The sequence below is a fragment of the Dromiciops gliroides genome, chromosome 1, assembly GCF_019393635.1.
Source record: "Dromiciops gliroides isolate mDroGli1 chromosome 1, mDroGli1.pri, whole genome shotgun sequence".
Taxonomy (NCBI): domain Eukaryota; kingdom Metazoa; phylum Chordata; class Mammalia; order Microbiotheria; family Microbiotheriidae; genus Dromiciops; species Dromiciops gliroides.
The window spans coordinates 749,171,947-749,197,116 of record NC_057861.1 but is presented as its reverse complement, the minus strand read 5'-3'; the positions used below and the strand labels follow the sequence as shown (position 1 = coordinate 749,197,116).

General features: G+C 45.9%; 1 protein-coding gene across 1 annotated transcript; it reads left to right on the top strand.

Moving 5' to 3' along the window:
• The first annotated feature begins 372 nt into the window (after positions 1-372).
• LOC122736609 (solute carrier family 22 member 13-like) lies at positions 373-24,879 on the top strand. The gene is made up of 10 exons (XM_043978955.1): positions 373-756; positions 14,733-14,836; positions 16,188-16,342; positions 17,415-17,583; positions 18,675-18,795; positions 18,911-19,005; positions 22,333-22,547; positions 23,072-23,180; positions 23,452-23,667; positions 24,760-24,879. Exons 1-10 carry the CDS (start codon positions 373-375, stop codon positions 24,851-24,853), a joined length of 1,662 nt encoding a protein of 553 aa, XP_043834890.1. The 3' UTR covers positions 24,854-24,879.
• Positions 24,880-25,170: the final 291 nt, after the last annotated feature.

Genomic DNA, 25,170 nt, shown 5'->3' with positions numbered 1-25,170 from the left:
GCCCCTCCCCTCCCTTTCCAACCTTTCTACTCTCCTCTCTTCCCCTGCCCTCCCCTCTCCTCTCCTCCCCTTCCCTCTGTTTCCCTCCCCTCCCCAGCTGTGCTCCATTGTGCCCAGGAATCACCTCCCTCCCCATCCCTAGCCTGACCCCCTTGGCCCAAAGCTCTGCCTCCTTCATCACTCGCTCTCATTGCCATCCCTGGTCGAGGCCCACTGAGGCCACCGGTTTTATACGTGGGTGCTGATAAGGCTTAACCCAGGCCAGATTAAACATTAAATGCAGCCTCTGCTGCCAGTATGACCAGATATTCATAGGCTGGGTCTCAGAGCGTCTAGTGGAACAGACCAGCGCAGAGCTGAGCAGAGCTGACAATGGCTGTTGACTTTGCCCAGGTCCTGGCAGAGATCGGGGGCTTTGGCACCTTCCAGATCCGGCTGCTGGTCCTCATGTGCATCCCCAGCTTCTTGATGGCCTACTCCATGTTTGCCCAGGTCTTCATGGTTTTGGAAGAGCCTCACCACTGTGCCCTTGCTAGCTGGGTCCAGAACAGCTTTCCCAACCTGACTGCCGAGGAGAAGCTGAATCTCACTGTGCCTAGGACTGAGACTGGGGAATTGGAGTCCTGCCTCATGTACGTGCCACCCCCTGCAGACTGGAGCCTCGAGGACATCCTGCGCTACGGCCTCAATGACACACAGCCTTGCCAAGAGGGCTGGCAGTACCCGGAGAAGAACCCACCCTCTCTGGAGAATGAGGTGTCAATTCCCGCTGTCTCTTCCTCTTTGTCTGCCTCCCTGTCTGTACTGTCTCTGCCACACCGGACTTGAGTTCGGGCCCTGCTCTTTACTGCCTGCCCTTGGGCAAAGTGACCTCTCTGGGCTTCACACTCCTCATCTGTAAAATGGGAGGGCATTGCTCTTGATCCCTTAGGAGCTCTAAATGCTATGATTCTTGGAGTCAGTTATAGAAAGACCTCCCTCCCCTAGGGTAGTTTGGGTGGGGGTCTTGCCCAGAATCCCTGAGACCCATCTCTGCAGGGAGCACTGACCCTGTCCCTTGGATCCTTCCTTAGGGGGAGGGAACATCTGGCTCCTGGGGAGGGAGAGATTAGTGGCATCCAACAGAAATGGAGAAGAGGCCAGTGAATGAATGTCAAGAACCAGGAAAGATGAGATGGAGGGGGAGGCCAATGAACCATCTGAAGTGAGCTGGGCAAGTAATCAGGGGAGCCCAACAGAGGTGATGGGCTTATTCCAACAGCAGAGGGGCACCAGAAAAGCGCAGCTGGGGCCAACAGGAGAGGAAGAAATCAGGCAAATGTTTTAGACAGAGAGCTAACTGAGCCATCAAGCTAAGCCAGAGGCCACAGATTCCAAGGATATCTGAGTCATCCTTGTTTGCTGAGCTGAGCAAAGTTGTGTGTCTGAAAAGCTGCTTGGAAATAAGATTGAGTTAAAAATGAATTAAGGGGGGGGGGGAGGCTAGGTGGCTCAGTGGATAAAGCACCAGCCCTAGATTCAGGAGTACCTGAGTTCAAATCTGGCCTCAGACACTTGGCACTTATTAGCTATGTGACCCTGGGCAAGTCACTTAACCCCCATTGCCCCACAAAAAACAAAAACAAAAAACCAAACAAAAAACCAAAAACAAAAATGAATTACAGGGGCAGCTAGGTGGTGCAGTGGATAAAGCACCAGCCCTGGATTCAGGAGTACCTAAGTTCAAATCTGGCCTCAGACACTTGACACTTACTAGCTGTGTGACCCTAGGCAAGTCACTTAACCCCCATTGCCCCGCAAAAAACAAACAAACAAAAAAACAAACAAAAAAAACCAACCAAACAAAAAAAAACCCCAAAACCAAAAATGAATTACAGGGGCAGCTAGGTGGTTCAGTGGATAAAGCACCAACTCTGGATTCAGGAGGACCTGAGTCAAATCCAGCCTCAGACACTTGACACTTACTAGCTGAGTGACCCTGGGCAAGTCACTTAACCCTCATTTCCCCACAAAAAAAGAAAGAAAAGAAAAGAAGAGAAAACATTAATTACTGAATAAGATCTGTTTAGGGCTAGAAGGTGCCTCAGAGACCATCTATGCCAACCCCCTTATCTTGTAGATGGGGAAGCCAGGGCCCAAGGAGGTTGAGTGACTTGCCCAAGGTCACACAGATAGTAGTCCCCAAAGATAATAGGATTTGAACCCATGTCTTCTGACTCTAGTCCAGAAGAAAAAAAAAATAATGTAGCATAGTGCAGACTCCAGGCTGACTCTCCTGGATCACAGAGTAGAAGGTCAGCTCCTTCAAGAGTGGGTACTACTTCTACTTTCAGCATTCTAGGAGGGGCAGTGTTTCCTGATCCTATTGTTAGAGCCGTTACAGGGGGACTCCTCAGTTTCACTGAATCAGTTAACATCTCCCCAGTATTAGTCAAGCAATTAATATCAAATAGCATTTACAAAAGGATCTATTCAGGAAGCTAGGTGGTACAGTGGATAAAGCACCAACCCTGGATTCAGGAGGACCTGAGTTCAAATCCAGCCTCAGACACTTGACACTTACTAGCTGTGTGACCCTGGGCAAGTCACTTAACCCTCTTTGCCCTGCTCCCCACCCCCCAAAAAAGGGATATATTCTGAGAAGGTACAGCAAGGACAAAAGTACAAGGAAATCCCCTCCAAACCTATCAATGCACTCTCCTCTCTACACACCCACACAGTGCCAGGGGAGAGTAGACTTACAGGTATTGGAAGGAGCCATTATTCCTTTGTAAAGTTGCCCCCCAGCTCATTTCTGGGATGGGTGAGTTGGCTTCCTCACCGGGATGGGTCAAACAGGTTGGTCTCTGTTGGACCCGGATGCTGTAGGCACCATGGCTAGAACTCCAGTTGTCAGTGGGCCTCGGCTAACTTTGCTGGGCATCCAGGTGCCACTGATTGCCAGGGCACTCTCACTGATGGATCCCCGTGCACCTGGCACAACAGAAGCAGGAAAAGGAGAGGATCCGTGAAGTCACAGACAAATGGCAGCCAAACAGAGGAGGTGGTGCCTGCTCAGTAGCTCCTAGCAGTTCTTGCCAACAGGAAAAATGGCAAGAGAGCACTTGCTTGGGAAGAGAGTAGAGAGGTCCCCCCCTTGGACCTTTTGTGGGCAAATGTCCTGGCTTATTGGCCAGTTCAAAAGCCTTTTGTCATCACACTGGAAGCCAAGAGGATAACTGCTCCTGTTCTGAAGCAAGGGGAAAGAGTCTCTTTATTGCACATGCCCAGAAGCAAGCTCACCAGGCCACTACCTGGCTTAGCATGAGGCAGGGCGTGTTCCACATATTGTGTAGACTTGGGCCTTAAGACCCTTGTTCCCTCCTATGAGCTTTTAAAGGGATTTCACAAAGTGATTAGTAACGGGTTTTTCCCTTTTTTCCGCTCAGGGCAATGAGGGTTAAGTGACTTGCCCAGGGTCACACAGCTAGTAAGTGTCAAGTGTCTGAGGCTGGATTTGAACTCAGGTCTTCCTGAATCCAGGGTTGGTGCTTTATCCACTGTGCTACCTAGCTGCCCCCATAAAGTTTCTTCTTAAAGATCAGTTTGCCAAAAGACAGTCAAGAGATAGACCAACCGTAATACTTCTCATAGCTTCACATTGTGACGAGTAAAACTAAATGTATGGTCACCTCAAATTAGAAGCTTTTAGCACCAATCTTTCAGCATTAAGCATTTATTAAAGCATAGTCAACAGAAAGTACTTGGAGTTCAGAAACTTAAGAAGAAGCCTATCTACCCTAGGGTTCAGCCTGGCCTCCTTCTTCTACTTCCCTTCCACCACCAGGAGATTTCAGCCACCAAAAAAGACAGAGCCAGGGAGCCAGCCTTCCTTCCTATTTTCTGCCTCCCTCCCACCAGGAGAGGTCATCTTTCAAGCTGATTGGTTACATTGGGTCACTGGACTTGAGGGTGGTCTTGTTGTTGAGTTCAAAGTCCTTAGCTTCTGAGAACAATACCCTCTTGAGAGCCAGCCAGGTGTGGTTACAACCTAATTAACTTTAAGGGGGTTAATAAGCAGAGTTAGTCAGTCTCACTTAATTCAATCAGTCCAGATTAATCTCTTCTGGTTGGGGCCTTTGGGCTTTGACAAAAAGTCCATTATATCTTACATTCCCCCCTGTGCTTCATTAAGAAACATCGGTTTCTTAATGAAGCAATAACATTACAGATACTTATGACTAACAATGTAAAGGTAATGAAAAGAGACAAAAGAAATTGAGCAACGCATTGACAGTAAACTAAAGGGGACACTCCACTTTAATACGTGGACATTACAAATAGCATAGGCAATGGGAAAAGGAGAACAGGAAAATGTCCATTTAAGTCTTGGAATTCTTTTCTCAGTTGATTCTTGTAATGTCCTCTGAGTGTAGTTGTGGAGTGAAAGACTTTCAGGTGTGGATGCTAGCAAGCCTCAGCTGGAGAATTTCTGGTGTGGTTGTAAAGTCTCTCAGGTATTTCAGATACTGATAATCAGCTGGAAAGTTTCCTGCAAAATTGATCTTCACACAACTTTAAATAGCTTTGCCAATAACCAAATCAAACAATGAAAGTTCTCAAAAACATGTCTAAGGAAATTCAGAATCTTTTAGAGATATAATAAAAACAAAAATTGAATCTTTTTTTAACTTAATATTATTGTAAACCCCCCTGTGGGGAATAAATTGAAAAGACAATTGTGATATTAATTAAGAAAATAATTTTTATCTTTATTTCATCACTTTTTGCATCATCTGCCTAATTATCCTCCTGCCATTATGAGAAATTAAAGAATCTAATATAACTGGTAACAGATGTCAAAGCCAAATTCAACATTGTGTTTATCATGACACCTGAGAAGGAAGAGAAATGAGCATTGCCAAACTCCATGGCTCTACATACAGCCAATGCAATATATGGAGGGTAAACTGAATCAGCCTTAATCAGCTCCATGGGATTGAGATGTCCATGGCATCAGGCATATAGGAGGGGGAAGCGAAGTCAGGCATAGAATGAGATGGCATAGCCTGGCCATCTGGTGCTATGTGGGAAGAAAATTAAACCAGGAGAATCCAACCTCAGCTCTTGCCAATGGCCATTCTCTCAGCTTTTCCCAGGGCAGTGCAGTACCTGGACTTCCTGTGTGTCTCCTCTTCTGTGACAGTTCAATGCTTGTTCTTGTATGTATTCCTCTTATGACTGGCTGGCATCCTGGCTGCTCAGGATCTGATAACTCAGAATAAAGGCAATTAATGTCTCAAATGGTAAGTTCCCATAATCCAAGTCTCATGTGGATTTAACAACTGAGGATAATGATGACAGCAAAAATTGCGAATTTGTTTTGACTCAGAATATAATATACAATAATTCCAAATAATAACTTTTTAAAAGCTAGGTATACAATTACCTTTGTGAAAAGTCATAACACATTTTAATACAAGTTAAAGCACAATCTTGGAGCAGCTAGGTGGCACAGTGGAGAGAGCACTGGCCTTGGATTCAGGAGGATCTGAGTTCAAATTTGGCCTCAGTCACTTAACACTTACTAGCTGTGTGACCCTGGGCAAGTCACTTAACCCCAATTGCCGTGAAAAAACCCCACAATCTTAAAAAAATGAAAATCTCTATGAAAACAAGCCCATATTATTAATTTCAAAATGTAGATGCAATAGCATAAAAAAGAAACCGTTATGTAACATTTGAACTGACATTATTATTTATTATTACATAATTTCCATGAATGCATTACTCATCAAGTGTGGGTACTGGGTTTACGTGAGAGTAATGGATCCGAGTCCTTCTCTCCAATTTTGAAGGCAGTGAAGTTGTCAGCAGTACCTGGAAAGGTCCTTCCCAAGCTGGTTGGGTCCCACTAGTCTGCTGAAAATTTTTAACATATACACTGTCTCCTGGTTTCAAATCATGTAAGGAGAATTCCAAGGGGCCAGCCTGTACTGCTGCTCCTGCCTCATGGAGTTCACATATCCTGGCTTGTAATCCCTGTATATAGGAAGCAACAGAGGTATCTCCCCCCACCACTGATGTATATACTGGAGATAAAGGTTTTGTTTGGATAGGGGGATGGCCAAAAAACATCTCATAAGGTGATATATGTAGCTCTCCTCTTGGCTTGCTGCACAGATAGAACAGTGCCAAGGGTAGAATATCAGGCTACTTCAAATGCGTTTCAGTGCACAATTTGCCAGTCATGCTCTTTATTCATACATTCCACCTGGCCCGAGTTCTGTGGGTGGTTGGGTGTATGGAACTGTGGAGTTACTCCCAGGAAAGAGTAGATTTGGAATAGATCAGAATCAGTAAAATATTTTTCCAGATTTTCCAGAATCAATGGGGGCAGGTGGACCAAAGTGAGGAACAATCTCTTTAAGGAGGGTTTTGGTAACAAAGGCAGCTGTGGCTCAGGGGCTGGGGAATGCCTCCACCCACTGAGTGAGTTGTTTAACTATATCAAGACAAAACTTATAATGTCCCACTTTAGACATTGTGATATAATCATTTTGTAGATGTTCAAAAGGTGTATATGCTAAAAGATGCCCTCCATAAGCTTTAGCCTGAAGACATGTTGATTATAACTCTGACAGGCAGGGCAAGAGGCACACACCCTACAGGCCACATTAGTAACTCCAGGTGAAATCCAAGCTCTTTTTACTGAGTCCACAATTCCCTGTGTGCCAAAATGGTCTTTTCTGTGAATAGATAGGCATACCTACTGGTAGAAACCCGGGCGGGGGGAGGGGAGGGGAGAAGTGGCTTTCCCTCTGTAACGATTGGAATAACGCCACCTGCTGGATACTTACTGTAGAAGAGTTCTGCCCATGAAGGGAAGGTCTTTGAGGGCAAGACCAGGAGTCAGGAAGTGACGCGGGCTAGTGGGAGGAGGAAGGAAGAGACTGGCGCTCAGGCTCGCTGTCTTTCCTCTGGACTCTGGTGGAGAAGGGAGCTAGAAATGCGCTCTCCCTTTAATAGATAGGAATCTAGGCCTTTCTCTCTCTCTTTATCAAATTCTTATTCTCCTTAATAAATGCTTAAAAGTCTAACTCTTGCTGAAGCTTATAATTTATTGGCGACCACTCATTAGATATTTTAGACAGACTAGCTAGAATTTTAGCCCTTAACACCTCCAAAGTTACCCAGACCTCAATGACCTCTTTAGCCTTGAATTTCTTTTTCCACTTCTCTATTTCAGACTTATCATAAGTAAGAGAAATGGAAACATCATCAGAAGATGAGAGGTTAAATACTTGTTCAGGAGCTTCCAAAGCAGCAAGCTTAGCAGCAGCAGCAGCAACAGCAGCTCGTGCATTCCCTTTTGAGACAGGGTCGCTTTTTCTGATATGAGCAGGACAATGAACAATAGCTAGAACAGATGGAAGTTTTAAGGCAGATAGGAGATCTTTAATAAATTCTCCATTAGCAATGACTTTGCCAGCAGAGGTTAAAAATCCTCTCTGTAGCCATAACATTCCTACAGCATGGCAGACACTAAATACATATCTGGAATCAGTGTAAACAGTAGCACTTTTTTCCTCTGGCTAGAGAACAGGCTTGTGTGAGAGCCACAAATTCAGCAGCCTGTGCAATAAGATGGGAGGGCAGAGAAACTGCCCAGATAGTATCATGATTGGGAAACTACAGCAGCACCAGCATAGGGGATTCCCTCACATATAGAAGAGGATCTGTTGGTATAAAAAATAAAATTAGGGTTCTCTAAGGGTATGTCAAAAAGACCATCACAAGGTTTCTCAGTTACGTCACCTAGGGAGGAGCAGTCATGTAAAGGCTCTCCTGAGAATGGCAAATCAGGAAGCAGTGTTGCTGGGTTAAGGACTGTACAATGCTTTAAAGTGATTCTCTCATTTCCTAGCCTGATTACTTCATACCTAGTGAGCCTTTGATCTGAAAAAGCCTGTTTCCTATGATGCAGTAAGAGAGCCTCAACTTCATGAGGGCACTGTATGATTAGAGGGTTATATAAAACCAGATCAGAGCCTTTTTCTACCAAAAGTGTAGTAGCAGCCATGGCCTGAAGGCAGGATGGGGCTCCAGCAACTACAGAGTCAAGTTGAGTAGAATAATAAGCTATCAGGTGCTGGACAGGTGCTAACTTTTGAGTCAGGACCCCAAAAGCTACTCCTCTCTGTTCACATACAAAAAGAGTAAAGGACTCACTATAGTCTGGGAGTCCTAGTGCAGGTACTGATAACAAGGCCTGTTTTAATTTTGATATAGTTGAACGATTCTGGGAATCCAGCTGTAAAGGTTCTGGGACAGAATTTTTGGTTAGAGATATAAGAGGCTTAGTAATTTCACCAAAAGAGGGTATCCATTGTCTGCAATGCCCAGCTGTTCCCAGAATAGCCCTTTGCTGCTTCTTGGTAGAGGGAGCAGAAAGCTGTTGAATAGTTTCTACACGCTTGGGAGAGATGGATCACATGACAGAAGCCAAAACAAAACCCAAATATTCTACCTGAGATATGCACCATTGCACCTTTGGCTTAGAGACCCTAGATAAGGGATATTGTGGAATGGATAGTGGTGGGCCACCTTTGGTCTTAATGGTAACAAGCATAGCAGATTTAAGGAGACCTACATCAGAAGAAGAAGAAGCCCATGGGGACTCAGGAATATCAGAAGGGATTTAAAATGTATACTTCACTGTTTCCTGAGTGTCTGAGATCAAAATTGGCAGCAAGTGGACAGTATCCTCTGGCAATTCCAGGGAGATGTCATCATCTGGAGAACAAGACATGGTTGCTCTAAGTTTATAAAGGAGGTCATGACCTAATAGATTTGCAGGAGAGTCGTGCATAAGTAGAAATGAATGTTCTACTGTTAATGGACCCATAGATACCATGTGAGGGTTTAATTTTTCAACTGTTAACGTTTTCCCTGAGACCCTGACTATATCCAGAGATCCAATAGATGTACATTCAGGGTCAGGTTTGCTCACTGGGACTGATCTTGAGGCTCCTGTATCTAACAAACAATCATAATAAGTGTTCCTTGCAAAAAAAATAATAATAATAAGTGTGCCCAACCCTAAGGGTTACATGGGGTTCATTACTCTGAGAAGGTGAATGGACTGACACAAGAGGGCTAAAGATCTCAGGGTCTGGAGAGGTAAAGTCTTCAGATTCCATCATTCTTTCCCCTCCGCTACAACATCAGTTCTCTGCATCTCTATGAAAAGATCTATGAGTGTTTTGGTTCTGTCCCTCTGTATCTCTCTGAGAGGATCTATTACTGTTTTGATTCTGCCTCTCTGTACCTCTCCGAGAGGGTCTATAATTGTTTTTATTCTGACCCCTGAAGGGGTTTCTAAATTCACCAGTCATCATCTGTCTGAGTTCTCTTTGCCTAATCCTATAGTACTGCATCCTGTGTCCCTGTGTATTGGAGTAATAACAAAACCTAGGTGGTTAATAGCGATTCTCAACTGCCTGAGCTCACTGCCTCATGGTTCCCTATAATGGAGCTAAAATGCTCTGTCTGGGGGCAGCTAGGTGGTGCAGTGGCTAGAGCACTGGTCCTGGAGTCAGGAGCACCTGAGTTCAAATCTGACCTCAGACACTTGACACTTACTAGCTGTGTGACCCTGGGCAAGTCACTTAACCCTCATTGCCCAGGGCCCCCCCCCCCGTTTTAAAAAAAAATTGAAGGGCAGCTAGGTGGTGCAGTGGATAAAGCACCAGCCCTGGATTCAGGAGGACCTGAGTTCAAATCCAGTCTCAGACACTTGACACTTACTAGCTCTGTGACCCTGGGCAAGTCACTTAACCCTCATTGCCCAGCCAAAAAAAAAAAGCTCTGTCTATTCCTTTCTTCCCTCTCATTTCCTTCATAAATATATGTTGCTATTTCTTTAATTCTGTTAGTACTCAAGGCATTCCAACCTAGACACTGCCTTTCAAAATATTTCTGTATTTCTGGCAAATACTGGTGCACAAAATGGCTAGAGATAAAGTGTGCATCTCTAGAATCTAACAAGTCTAGTCTAGTATATTGTGTGGCACTCTTTTTTTTTTTTTGGTGAGGCAATTGGGGTTAAGTGACTTGCCCCAGGGTCACACAGCTAGTAAGTGTCAAGGGTCTGAGGCCAGATTTGAACTCAGGTCCTCCTGAATCCAGGGCCAGTGCTCTATCCACTGTACCACTTAGATGCCCCTTGTGTGGCACTCTTACACAGTCTGTCATAGAATCTATTATGTCTTTCATTGAGTTCTTTAATGGTATCTATAAATTTTTGCCAGTCATCAGTCTTGCTAGTACAAGGTTCCATTGCCTTTAACAATGTTTCCCTTGCTTCTTGCAACTTATCAAAATGCTCAGAGATATTGGGATTCTAGTTAGGGTCTTCTAAAAGGTCATCAAATAGCAAGTTTTCCTGATGTTTCTGAGGAGTTCACTGCATCTATTATATCAGCTCTTTCCACCGGGGATAATATCATTTCCATGAGACCAGTAACATCACTCCAAGTGGGCTGATATCCTCTGAAAATTGCCCTAAACTGGCTGATAACTGCTGTGGGATCCTCATCAAATTTAGGAATATTTCAGTTCCATGAACTCAAATCTCTGGGCCCAAAAGGTGTGTATTGTCTGAGCTTTAGTACAGCAACATTTCAACCATGGGTGAGGATCTCTTGAAGGGGAAGAATTTTGAGCTTGTCTGTCTCCTCTAAAGGTGAATTTTCTTTTTTCTTTTTCTTTCTTTCTTTTTTTTTTTTGGTTGGCATAGAGGAAATAGGAGTTGGATCCTCTAAAGGTGAATTTTTTTTTTCTTTGTGCATGTGTGTGTGTGTGTGTGTGTGTGTGAGTGTGAGTGTGTTGGGTCATTTGGTGTTTCAGCCTGAGAAACAGACTTACATTCAAACTGGGGCTTGGATTACCCTTCTCTTGCATCCCCTTGGGTCAGTACCTTCTTCACTATATTCGAGAGATCCCAATAAGTTAAATCTTTGGGGGAATTAAAGTACAGAATTAATTGCAAATTTCTCAATGTTAGGGAATCAAAAGATCTGTTCTCTGGCCACTGATTCTGTAATAAGCCAAAATATATTTTAAAACACAGTTGGATAAGCTTTGCTTTTTTCATGCCTGGCTGAATTGGTAGCTTATAAGAATCCCATGCTGTGACTATCCTCTCTAGGGGAGACCCCTGTATTATATGGTAGGTTTCAGTATTTTAGTCCCCTCATCGTAATTCAAAAATGTCCTCACTATAACACAAAGAAAAGTAAAAATAAAAATAGGAATAGAATATCCAAATTCAAACTGACCAAGTGTAAACATTATCTTAACCTCCACTTCTCGGATTAACCAGACTAAAGTACTTTGTGTTGTTTGTTCCATAATCTCTTAAAGTACACACACCATCTTCTCTTGGGCTTTTAAAGCTTGCATCTTTTCAGTTTGACCATGATGAAGCAAAGATGGGATTATAAAAACACCAAATCACAATTAATTCCTTACAGTGCCCACATGGGAATGTCTAGATTTAGCTCACAGGGGGACAGGAATGAACCTCTCTAGAGTCTCCCTTCCCACCCTTTTCCAAGGGAGACTTTCATTCCTGCCAGGAGGTTGGGACCAGAAGCTAGTCACTCTGCTCTCCTCAGAGAGAGAAGGTACTGAGTTTGGATGCTGTCTGTCTGCACCTTTAAATATTATTCGTCCAGGGCTAAATTCCCTTCCCATGAAATGCCAGTTCCACAATAAACACAGAGAGCAAATAAACTCATTTACCCAAGTTGGCATCAAAACAGAAGTCAGAGAAAGCATACATAGAAGAGAATGTCCCAGAGAGTACAGAGTGAGTGAACTCTCCCCTTGGGAATGAGATTATAGCAAGAGAGAGAGAGAGAGACCCAGATTTCACCAAAAGGGGAAACTCCCCCAAAGCCTCTGCTGTAGTGGGCTGGGGACAGCGATGTGGTCCAGGTGCCAGCTCCTCTCATGTCAGCTTCTTTCCAGAGTCTTTTTTTCCTTTCAGAGACCTCAAGGTAGATTTCATCTACATGTCATCTCTCTTGAAGCTGGAAGCCAGAAGACCAGGATCCCTATTCTCTCTAACTCTCACCAACTCCGCCCCTCAAAAAGGCAGCTACCTCTGAATAATCAATCTCCACCAATAAAGAGAGTCTTCTCACAACCTAGCTAATGTGGAGATGTTTTCCATGACTACTCAAGTATAACTTATATTGAATTGTTTGAGTTCTTGGGGGTGGAGGATGCGAAGGGAAAGAGGAAGAGAAGTTGGAGCACAAAGTTTTTAAAAATTGATGTCAAAATTTGTTTTTACATGTATTTTGGAAAATAAAATTCTAAACAGAAAAAAACAACAATAAGGAGAGTCTTTAGGTCTAGGCTTAGAGATAGTCTAGTTCCCACCTCTCTCCTAGATGCCAGTCCTTCATTGGGAGCTGTCTGCTGGACAGCTCCACCAAGATGTCCTATTAGCATCTCAAGCTCAGTTTTCTTAAACAGAACTCATCAACACCCCCCCCCCAAGCCACCCTACACTTCCTGGGCATTTCCTGTTTCTTTTGAGGCCACCACCATTCTACCAGTTCCCTGACCTCATACTTTGGGTACCATAGTTGACTCCTTTCCCTCTCCCAACACATTTAGTCACTTGCCCATCAATCTGCATATTAAGTCCTGTTGATCATATCTCCACAATAACTTACATTTTTCATCTTCTCTCTACCATCTTACTGATTCAGACTGTAATCACCACTTGCCTAGACTGTGATAAGGGCCTTCAGTTTGGTCTCTCAAATTCTAGACCGTCCCTTCTCCAATCCATTCTCTTTCATAGCTACCAAGATAATTTCCTGAACACACTGTTCTGATAGTGTCATATTCCAGCCTCCTGCCCCCAAAGCTTCAAAGGCTCTCTGGAATAAAACACAAACTCCACAATCTAGCTGGTTCCCAAACTTGACCTTTCATTTCCACCTCCATACCTTTGCTCAGGCAGCCCCATATCTTGACTGCATTTCCTCATCTAGTCTCCTTCTCTAAATCATCATCCTTCAGTGGTCAAGTGGCATTTCCTTAGTTGAGGCTTTTTCATAGTTCCCCAGTGATTAATCATCTCCCACCTCAATTTGTTTCCTATTTACTTATCTACATACATGTTGCACCCTGCCCCAAAATGGTACAGTCCTTGTAGACAAGAATTGTTCCACTTTTGTCTGTGCCTAGCAAAGCACTTGGCAAGTAGTAAGTGCTTCATTTGTGTGTGTAGAATCGAATAGAACCGAATGATGAAAGCTATCCAAAAGCCGAATAGTAATGAATTCACCATCAATGGATGACTGGAAAAAAACAAAAAACAAACCAAAAAAAACCCTAGATTACCACTTGTTTGTAGTGCTATACAGGGGTTTCCTGCTTGGATATGGGATGAAGTAAAAACTTTTTGAGCTCTAGTATTTAGAGTAGAAGAGGGGAGGGGGCAAGGATGGGGTCTGGGGTTAGAATAGAAGCTATGCAAAAAGACTTCAAATGGAAAGGGCATTTGACTTAGAGTCAAAAGACCTGGCTTCAAATTCTGCCTCTGCCACTTACTCTCTGCATGAGTCAGTTAACCTCCACAGGACCCAGTTCCAGCATTTGTAAAATCAAGAGGTTGCAAACAAACAAACAAACAAAAAAAACTCAAGGGGTTGGCCAAATGATCTCCCAGGTCCCTTCTAGCCCTAAGGTAGCTAGGTAGCCCAGTGAGGAGAACACTGCATCTGGAGTCAGGCAGAGCTGAGTTTGACTTTAGTTTCAGACACTTACTAGCCAGGCGACTCTGGGCAAGTCACTTCTCTTCTGTGCCTCAGTTTCCTCTGTTGTAAAATGAGGATAAAAATAGCACCTACCTCCTGGGGTGTGTCATGATATTTGTTAAATATTTAGTGCAGTGCCTGGCACATAGTAGTTATACTTGTTTCCCTTCTAAATCTATGAAATTGTTGCAAAATAAAGTCCACAGAGTCAAGAAAACTATATCTACAATGACTAAAATAATGTAAGTTGAAAGACAAATAAAACAAGCCCAAACTGAATGTTATATAATCCTAATCACTAAGCTTGGTGCATAAGAAGAGATGGGGGGAGGGGCAGCTAGGTGGCTCAGTGGATAGAGCACCGGCTCTGGATTCAGGAGGACCTGAGTTCAAGTCCGGCCTCAGACACTAAACACTTACTAGCTGTGTGACCCTAGGCAAGTCACAACCCCAATTGCCTCACCAAAAAAGTGAAAGAAAAAAAAAAGAAGAAGAGATGGGAACGTTCACCCCTTGCCTTCTTTGTACAGTTGGGGGACACTACAAATACTGTCAGACTCAGTTGTTATATAGTTAATTTTACAGAACTTCCCCCATGTATTTTCCTTTCGTACAAGAGAAATCCTCTCTGGGAAGGGGAATGGGAAGATCTTTAGAAATGAAAATGATACAAAGACAGAAGATAGATCTGATTTTGAAAAGATGACAGTGCCAAGAGGTAGCCCAAGGAGCTCTCCTTCCCTACAATTTGATCACGTCACACCACTTACAACCACAGTAGTGTTTAGCAACTGGGTTGGGAAAAGGCAGCGCAAAGGGAGAGGTCAGCAACCTCTGCAGGCTACTGACCTCATCTGTCTATCCCACATACTTGCAAGTACCTACAGCAATCTGCTTTAATCCCTTCAGTTTGACCTGGTCTGTGAGTGGAAGCATGAAAAAGAGACCTCCCAATCTGTGTACATGGCTGGACTTCTGGTTGGGGCAGCCATCTTTGGACCTCTCTGTGACAGGTAAGAAGTCCCCCTACTCTTCCCTGTTTGGCAACCATGAAGGGACAGTATTCTTAAGACTCATCCAAGAAGCCCCCAAAGAAGATTCCTTTAGGGAAATACTCTATCTTGTTTTGTCCGATGACAAAAGTAGGCATTGCTTTCTATTAATTAAATTTAAAACTTCAAGGTAGATTTGGTATGGGGAATTGCCAAAGGTAACGTAAAAAAACCTCTGTTGTGCAAGAAAAACCCATTTGAATTTCTTATAACAAGCATGTGAGCTAGTATCATCAACAATTACATATTTGGTTACATGTTTTACAAAAAGAATCCTGTACAATCCATCCAGAATTCTTACCCAAAGCCATTATTCAACCATACAGTTAAGAACTCAAGATAGCTTGGCCATCACGCTAGGCTTGAAGGAATGGCAAGGTATTATACAATTTTCCTTTTTATTCAGCTCTCACCAAATGGGAAAACCAAATAGCCTACATAATACTTTGCCCAACAGTTTCTTTGCTTAGAGGCTGGGTCCTTTTGCATACCTCACTACTCAAGAGTAGTTTGCATGGTTTAAGTCAAATTTACAAAAATAATGAATTAGCACTGATTTGGACTATTTTGCTATTGCAGAAATGTTTAGGGCTTTTCCCCATATGGGATTATGGCAGATGGTGAGGATTCCAATGAAGTTCTTTTTTATTGGAGAATTGTTTAGGGTTGGAAAAAAATGGAGCATTTGCTTATAAAGCGAAGTTCAAAAAAGAAACCATTTAGTGCAATCCCCATTTTACAGACAAGGAAACTGCAGCTTAGAGGTTTTATGATTTACCATGGGTCACACAGGTAGTAATTATACTTAAGTTCTAATCTAAAGTGCTTTTTTTCATTGTACCTACTACCTCTGTGGTAAACTAAGAAAACTAATGGGTTCCTACTGAGAGTGAAAACTACGAATGAGTCTTTATCTAGAGATACTTCTGAGGTCACCTATGAAGTCATGTTTTTATTAAAATTCCTACTAGAGTTGTATAGCTGCCTCATTCTCTATCATATATATTAAAGTTGGACTTCTTTTTCATAACCTTCTGAACTCTTTGTAAATATCTGTATGTTCTAATAAATGTTTAATGACCAAAGACTGGTACTGAAGCCTTTTAATTATTGGCGACCACAATTAAGATTTTAAACATCACACCTGTAAGTAATTTGCCTGCTGCCTCCCTTGGCCATCACCTCCCCTGGCAATGCCTAAGATTAGCATCTCTTGCATGGGAGGGGATCCCTTAGGGCTGGTGTCAGATCTCCTTCTTTGGACCCCAAGGCTCATGACCATGCTTGCCCCCTGTCTCTGTCATCCCCTCAGGATTGGCCGAAGGCCCACCATTCTTATCTTGCTGGTCCTCTATGCTGTGTTTGGCTTTGGGACAGCCTTTGTTCCTGACTTCTACCTCTACATGGCTTTCCGGTTCGCCATGGCCATGGCAGTGTCTGGCTATTTCATCAGCAATGTCATCTTGGGTGAGTATCCCAAGGGAGATCTCCAGTGCCTCTGAGAAAATTGGCCAAAGGGACCCGTTCTAACCTCCCTCCCATGTCTGGGGATCCCTGTGGATGAACTTGAGGGCCCCTCCCTGAAAACTCAGGTTGCCAAAGTTATAAGCATTTGGGGGAGGGGGAAGCTATTCAACCAGGATCTAACCTGGAGATAGTCAGCTGTGGGTTATCTATCCTTTACTTGACATAGATTTACAAATGCTAATGATTAGCAATAGGACTAGAGAAATTCAAGGCTTATCAGAAGCAAAGAGGAGACACAATGTTCCCTGGGTATTGACTATGAAATGGTTAACATAGAAAACCCTAGTGATCAGCAAAGAAACCAACTGAGACCATACTTTCAGTAAGGGATTGCCCCCACCCTAGTGGGAACAGTATAGATGAGCCTGAAGTCCATTTTTTTCTTGGCAATGCAGACAGGGCAGCACACTCAGACCCACTCACCTGTCTTTCTCCAGGAAACCCTTCAGTCTATACCTCTCTCCCTTTTATATCCTAAATTTAATTTATTTCTATGGCATAACAAGTGACCTAGAGGGATAAAAATGTCAATCATACAGGATTGGGGCTCAGGAAACCTGTGTTCTTGTCCTGACTCTGCTCTCGCTGTGTGGTTCTGGGAGAATCATGGTGATCTTGAAGCCTCAGTTTACTTATCTGTCAAATGAGGAAAATAATTCCTATTCTGCCTTCCTCCCAAAGCTGTTCTGAGCATCATTCAACAACAACCAATCACTAAGTGCTGATTGAGCGCTTATTGTGTGTCAGGCACTATGTGTCTAGGGATACAAAGAAAGGCAAGAGCAGTCCCTGCCCTCCATGAACTCCTACCCTAAAGGGGGAGGTCACAGGCAGCCAGCTGTGAACATGGGAGATCTGTACAAAGTGGATGGAAGACCATCTGAGGGGGAAGGTCCCAAGTGAAATAACACAGGGAAGCTCTTTGTGCTGCCTCGATGCAGACTGGGCTTGTGAATGATCTCTCACATTGGTTCCCATCTGAACATTCATCCTCTCTTTCTCTCCTGCCCAGCCACAGAGTGGGTCTCTGCCTCCAAACGGACGATGGCCGTGGTCATCTCCCAGTGCAGCTTCTCAGTGGGGCAGATAGTGCTGGCTGGCCTGGCCTATGGAATTCGGAACTGGAGGTTGTTCCAGATCGCAGGCACTTCCCCTATCTTACTGCTGTTCTTCTATTGGTGGTGAGCAAGGGCAGGGAAGGGCCCCAGGCCAAGTCCACACTGAATCCTTCAGCTCCTCTGTCCATCTCATGTTGGCTCCTTACTCCCCTTCCCCAGTGATCTCCTCTGCCTTCTTTTCTCCTTCTTCCTATAACCTACTCCCACACTTTTAGAACTCAAGTATATGCAGGTCGAGGGCAGCTAGGTGGTGCCACAGTGGATCAAGTCCCAGGCCTGCAGTCAGGAAGACTCATCTTCCTGAGTTCAAATCTGGCCTCAGACCCTAGCTCGCTGTGTGACCCTGGCTAAGTCACTGAACCTTGTTTGTCTCAGTTCCCTCATCTGTAAAATGAGCCGGAGGAGGGAATGGCAAACCAATCCAGTGTCTTTGCTGAGAAAACCCCAAATGGGGTCACAGAGAGTCAGACAAGACTGAAAACAACAAACAACTTCTTGACTCCAAGTCCAGGGCCCTCCTCAATCCTTGGCCAGTAAAATCAGTAAGAATTCAACAAGTATTTCTGAAGTACTTGGGCTATCCCAGGCACTGTACTAGGCACTGGGGAGACAGACAAAAGTGGACCAGTGCCTGCCCTCAAAGAGCTTACACTCATGCTGATGCCTCACATCAGTGCAGAGCTTATAACTGACTTTGTAAATAACCAAGGACTTCTGGTGCTCAGAGGGGCTGTTGAAGTGGCTCCTCATGGCCCTCTGGTGAGGGAATGAGAGCAGGTGTCCCCTCTGTGTGAGGCCCAGAGACATTTAGGGATGCCCAGGGCCACAGAGTGTGGTCCCCAGCTTGGACCTGGCTCCCATACATGTGTTCTTCTCATGTTACTTCTCAAATTCTTTTCTCTGCCATGACACCCCTGCCCCCTTCTCCATTCATGATTGCCCTCTCACCTCATGGTCCAACCAGCGAGCAGCTGATGGCCTAGGGAGCAAGAAGAAGCAATGGATGCTATTATCCTCCCCTGGACCCCAGGCCCTGCTGGGAGGGGGCCAGAATTCCCACCCCCAGTGGCTCACTACCCCAGCCTTGCATGCCAATGATGGGGCTGTGGGCAGAGGGCAATGGGAAAATCCCTGCTCTGCCTTCTGTCCTGCAGGGTGCTTCCTGAATCTCCAAGGTGGCTGCTGACCCAAGGGAAAGTAGAGGAGGCCAAGGAATTGGTCCAGAAAGCAGCCTTGATAAACAAGCACAGCGTGCCTCTCAAGACCCTCAGCCAGGTTAATTGTACTTATTGGAGCAGAGACTGCTGGACTCCTGTCACAGGGGCTGTGGGCTTGATGCTTCTGTGGTGGGAGGCTGGTGGCCACTTGACTCTCTCTCTCTCCCCTACAGCTAGCTCCAGAGAAGGCAGCACCCAAGGGAAATGCCCTGGACATGTTCCGGCACCCTTGGCTCCGGAAGGTGACACTCATTCTCTTCTGTGTCTGGTGAGTCAGTGTGTGTACATTTATCCTGATGGATTTTCCCATTTGATGTACTGAGTTGAGTGAAAACTGGTCTGCCTAGGCCAGTTCTTAGTGGTGCTTCCTCCCTTTGCAGAGGATGAGGGGTATCATGGCCAGAGGATGCCCCATGGCCTTCCTGCTTCCAACCATCCTCCAAAACTGCCAGAATAATATTCCTACAACCCAGACCTGCCCTTATCACTCCCCTTCTCTTCAGTGGCTCCCTACTGCCTCCAGCGGCTCCCCGGGGGCTAGCTCCTGAGAAGATAGTAGCCAGGGGAAATGCCTTGGACCCTCCATTCCCACTTTCTTCTGTGTCTTATTGCTGCTACTCCTCTTATCACACTCTCCATGTTAATCAAACTGGTGTGCAGGGCTCCCCTCCCCACCCCCGCCCTTGCCACACGGCAACACTCATCTCTGAGCTTCTGCAAAGTCTGATGCCACAGTCAGTTAACTAGCATGTATCAAGTGCTCTTTGTGCCTCAGACACTGCCAAGTGCCAGGAATACAAATACAAGTAGAAAGACAGATAGTCCCTGCCCTCAAATAGCTTACATTCTAATTGAGGAAGACAACCCATAAAAAGAAGCTGAAAGGTAGCCAGCTGAGGCCATGCTACAAGTTCCCAGTGTAGAAGATGGAGCTCTGGGTCGGACCCCTACCATCAGAGGCAGGGGCAGAGAGTGCTTGTGCTGTGTGAATTTCAGCACTGGGGTGGGGAGGCTTCCAGTGGAGAGGGAAGAAATCCAGGGGACAGCTTGGAGGGGCGAGAGCCACTTCCTGGAATGCCTCCCTTCTCCCCCCGCACCACACCCCCTTTAATAACAGCTGACATTTCTGTTAATGCTCTCCCGGACAATGTTCCGGCCATCCCCAAAGTCTGAGTGTAGTCTGATCCCTTGGGAAGTATACACATTACAGACTTCAAAAACCATTATTTGAAAGAGAAATTAATGGGGGGGGTGGGCAGCTAGGTGGCACAGTGGATAAAGCACTGGCTCCGGGTTCAGGAGGTCCTGAGTTCAAATCTGACCTCAACCACTTGACACTTACTAGCTGTGTAACCTTGAGCAAGTCACTTAACCCTCATTGCCCCACTCAAAAGAAAAGAAAAGAAAAGAAAAGAAAAGAAATTAATGATATGTTTCTTATGAAAGTCTGACTTAACCACTGCCTTGTACTTTGCAACATTCCTGGCAATTTTAGAGCTTTGTTAAAAAAAAAAGTCATCAGCTGTTGCCCAATGTTTGAAAGGATGGGATTTGAAATCCTAGCCTTACCATTGTCCGAAGAATGAGGTTTCACCAAGGACAGTGCAGTTTTGATACTAACCACCCCCCCAAGAAAAAGTCTAATGAACATGGATCAGGAGGCCAAGCAAGAATTCCTCCTCTGACTGACCAAAGTCCAAGAACATGGAAACCCCAAACCACCACACATAGTGCATAAGGAGGGGGTGCCCCATCTTGAAAGACTGATGATTTGAAATAAGGAAGGCTAAAAAATTTAAATAATTAAAACTTCAAATGACATCTTTGTAAGTTTGTAGCATTTATACTTCTGAAGTTATTAAAGTTTTAGACTGCACTAAGCTTTTTGGAACACCCTATATTATCTTATTGGATTTCATTTCAACTCTATAAAGTAGGTGGTATTATTGTGACCATTTGACAGATGTAAACTAAGTCTAAAGTAGGGTAAATAGCTTATTCAGGTTCACATAGCTAGTAACTGCCTGAAATAGGATTTGAATCCAGTACCCTATCCACCACAACCTGCTGTCTTTCATTGCCTGTCAAGAAGCATTTGTTAGGGAAAGGAAAGGGAAGGGAAGGGAAGGGAAGGGAAGGGAAGGGAAGGGAAGGGAAGGGAAGGGAAGGGAAGGGAAGGGAAGGGAAGGGAAGGGAAGGGAAGGGAAGGGAAGGGAAGGGAAGGGAAGGGAAGGGAAGGGAAGGGAAGGGAAGGGAAGGGAAGGGAAGGGAAGGGAAGGGAAGGGAAGGGAAGGGAAGGGAAGGGAAGGGAAGGGAAGGGAAGGGAAGGGAAGGGAAGGGAAGGGAAGGGAAGGGAAGGGAAGGAAAGAAGCATGTATGGAGGACCTGCTATGTGCCAGGCACTGGGCTGAGTGTTTTTTACAAACCTCTCATTTGATTCTCACAACAACTACTTGGGTGCCATGATTAGCCCTTTGTTATAGATGAGGAAACTGAGGCAGGCAGAGGTCAAGTGACTTACCTAGAGTCAAACAGCTAGTAAGTATTTGAGGCCAGTTTTGAGTTCAGGTTCTCCTGTCTCCAGGCCCATAGCTCTCTGTGCCTTCTAAGTGCCTATTAGGCAACTGCCACATGCCAGGTGTTGTACTAAACTGGGGGACACAGAGTTCTGATCCTTTAGGAGTTCACAGTCTAAGGGGAGAGACAGCATGTAAATAACTCTCTCTCTGTTTCTCTGACTTTCTCTCTGTCACTGTCTCTGTCTCTGTCTTTGTCTCTTTCTTTCTCTATCTGTCTCTCTGTGTGTCTCTGTCTCTGACTCTGTGTCTCTCTTTGTCTGTCTCTGTCTTTCTCTCTCTGTCTCTGTCTCTCTCCATGCCTCTCTCTGTCTGTCTCTCTGTCTTTCTCTGTCTCTGTCTCTCTGTCTCTGTCTGTCTCTTCCTCTTTCTCTATCTCTCTGTCTCTGTGTGTCTGTCTCTCTCTTTCTCTGTCTCTGTCTCTGGCTTTTCCTCTGTCTCTGTCTGTCTGTCTGTCTCTCTCTCTCCCTCTCTCTGATAGATAGATGTATTTCCCTTTGTAGTGACTGATCCGTGGCCATGACACACCAGCACTTTGAAGTTGGGACTGCTCCATTGTTTACTTTGTTTCCCTCCCTGGTGCTTAGCCCACTGCCTGGCACAAAGCAAACACTTCATAAATATATGCAATTCAATGAATGCCTCCTAGCTATTGTGAAGCAATCAGACTGTCACAGCAGGCCAGGTCATTGGTCCAGTGTCCAGGGGCTCAGAACAGAGCTCTTCCATCCAGTGAATGGGCTCCAGGGTTCTGTATGCTCCAACATTGGCCCCTGAAGGAAGGGGCAGTGGGAGTCCAGATTCACAGTGTACGTGCTCCTGGAATTAGGGTGTTTGGGTCTTTGTAGGAAGGGGGAGGGATGCCTGTGTTTTCAGGAGTACCACACTGGCTCTGCTTCAGGTGTGTGTTCTTAGGGGGATGGTGTTCCTTCTCTCAGGATGCTGGAGGCCACCCTCTCTCTTTGTGGTGAGGGCAATGTCCCTGGTCCTGCACTAACCAAGGCTATCATCGCTGACAGGTTTGTGGACAGCCTTGGCTACTATGGCCTGAGCCTCAACGTGGGGGGCTTCGGCCTGGACATCTACCTGACGCAGATGATCTTTGGGCTTGTGGAGGTGCCTGCCCGCTTTTCTGTCACCTTCATGTTGCAAAAATTTGGCAGGAGGAAGAGCCAGATGGGAACACTGATCACAGGCGGCCTCATGTGCCTCGCCATCATCTTCGTCCCCTCAAGTATGAAGTTGTCAGGAGCTTTGGGGAGGGATGTTATATACGAGGTTGGCACACGGAACCTTTGGGGCAGAGACCCAAAATACAAGCCTTGTCCCCCAAAGTAGCCATGGCTAAGAGTGAGAAAAAAAACAACTTCAGGAGACTCTCAGAGAGCATACTTGCGCCCCAGAGCTTCCCTGGAGGTCAAGCCAACTCTAATCCCATCTCTCTGCCTGAAATTCTACCATTAATGGGTCATTCTTTTGGGATACAGCATTGAAAGCAGTTGTTCTGCAAAGGAGGGGACACAGAAGAGCCCCTTTAGCTATGAATACTTCAGTGGGACTCAGATCCTAGAGCAGCTGCTGAGTTTGGGAGTGAGTGGTTATAGGCTACTTGCTGTCAGGAGGGAGAACCATGGATGGGAGCAGAGTAGGCCTTTGAAGGACACACGTCCTCTTTCCTTCTTGGAATGGGCCAGGCCTGTCCTTGGCCTATCCCAGGCTCCCATCATCCAATGACTGGATCTTCTCCCTGTGTCCCAGATTATCCTACAGTCACCACGGTGCTGGCCGTGGTGGGGAAGTTTGCCATATCTGCAGCCTTCACCATTTCCTATGTATACTCAGCAGAGCTTTTCCCCACCATCATCAGGTAAGGCCAGCACCCAGGCCCTCCACCCCAGAGCCCAGCTAGCGTCTGATTGTCATGACCCTATTGGGGGGGGGGAGTGTTACAGATGAAGAAATTGGGGCTCAGGGTGTTTCCATGACTCTCTTAGGGTCACACAAGAGCCCTTCACATACAGTTCTCTGGGTACGACAGTGCTGACCCTCAGAGCCCAGAGCCCAGTCAGACCTTGCTTGCTACATGCAGCTGCTTTCCATGGTAGCCTATGTGTGCTCTGTGCCTTTCATCTCCTTAGGCAGACAGGCATGGGGCTGGTGGCCACGTTCTCTCGGCTTGGAGGCATCCTCACACCCTTGGTGACCCTCCTGGGTGACTATCATCATGCCATTCCCATGGCCGTCTATGGATCCTTACCAGTCCTGGTTGGGGTCCTCTGTGTCTTGCTTCCTGAAACTAAAGGAAAGCCCTTAAAGGATGCAATAGATGACCTGGAGCCAAAAGCCCCCAAAGGGTGAGTTCTCCCCCATGGTCTTGGAGCCAACATTACCCAAAGGGCAAGTCCTCCCTCTGGGTCTTGGAGCTAATACCCCCCAAAGGATGAGTGCTCCCCAGACCCCCCCAAAGTGTGAGTTCTCCCCCTGGGTCCTACAGCCAACACCCCCACAAAGGGTGGGTCCTCCCCCTGAGTTCTGGAGCCAATACCACCAAAAGACTGAGTGTTCCCCCTTGGCCTAGCAGCCAACACTACCCAAAGGATGAGTGCTCCCCCTTGGTCTGGGAGCCAACACTGCCCAAAGGATGAGTTTTCCCCCTGGGTCCTGAAGCCAATATTCTATCAACAATGAGTGCTCCACCAGGTCCTGCAGCCAACACCCCCCAAAGGATGATTCCTTCCTCCTGAGTCCTGGAGCCAACAACTCTCAAAGGGTGAGTTTTCTCTCTGGGTCCTGAAGCCAATGCTCCATCAAGGGTGAGTCCTCCCCCTGGGTTCAGGAGCCAATGCCCCCCAAAAGGTGAGTCCTCCCCCAGGAGTCCTAGCCAAAGTGTGAGAAATAGATTCCTGGGTGAGTCTCCCTGGCCTGTCATAGTGCCTGCAATACCACAATCAGAATTGCTTCCTTGGGGATGAAGTTACAGGGGAGCCCTTTTTAGTTACTCATACCTCAGAATGGACAAGGTCACCAGAATAGTTTCAACTTGGAGAAAAGGTGTTGAGAGAATGGGAGGGGGCCTGTGGAAGGTCACTGCCCTGCTAGATCAGGCCTGGGTGAAGACCTTGGGAGGGAGATGGGGAAATGAAGGCATTGTGGCTGTGGTCTGGAGAGGATGAAGGGAAGCTAGTCTGTTCTGAAGACTACTTCTTACCCCCACCCCCATGATTCCTTCACCCTCAGCCCTGAAGTCGGTATTCCCCCACCATCATCAGGTAATGTCTGAGTCCAGTTCCTAGATCCTCCTGATGGCTTTGGGGTCTCCATGTTTGTGGGCTGTCTTCTGTATCTGACTGTGAGCTCCTTGAGGGCAGAGCCGACTTTTGCTTTTCTTTGTTTCCCCAGTGCTTAGTAGGCATTTAATCAATGCTTGTTGACTTGACTCTCCCCAGAGCCCAGAATTCAGAACCTGATCCCGCTGAGAAAGGAGAGATGTCAGCCCAGGAGAATGGCACTGTGGGCTCTCCCAACACCACCCACTTCTGAGGAGCTGTGGGGCCCTGATGGCCAGCAGAAATGCCACTATCCTCCATCTGTGAGACCCCGGCAGGGCTGGACTCCAAATGGGAAGTGCCAAACACTTTCTCACTGAAAGAGATGTCATCTCAAGCCTGGCTTCTGCAGCATCCAACAGCCAGGGGTTCCTCGCCCTCTCCACCCTCCGATATGGGAGCAGAGAGCCACTGCCTCCTTAGACTTCAATCTGCTTTCCCTCTACATTGGCCATCCTCCATGCCCAGTTTGCCATCACTCCTGACCTTCTCTCAGGGTCCCTTGCTTCCTTACAGGCACAGATTTAAGTT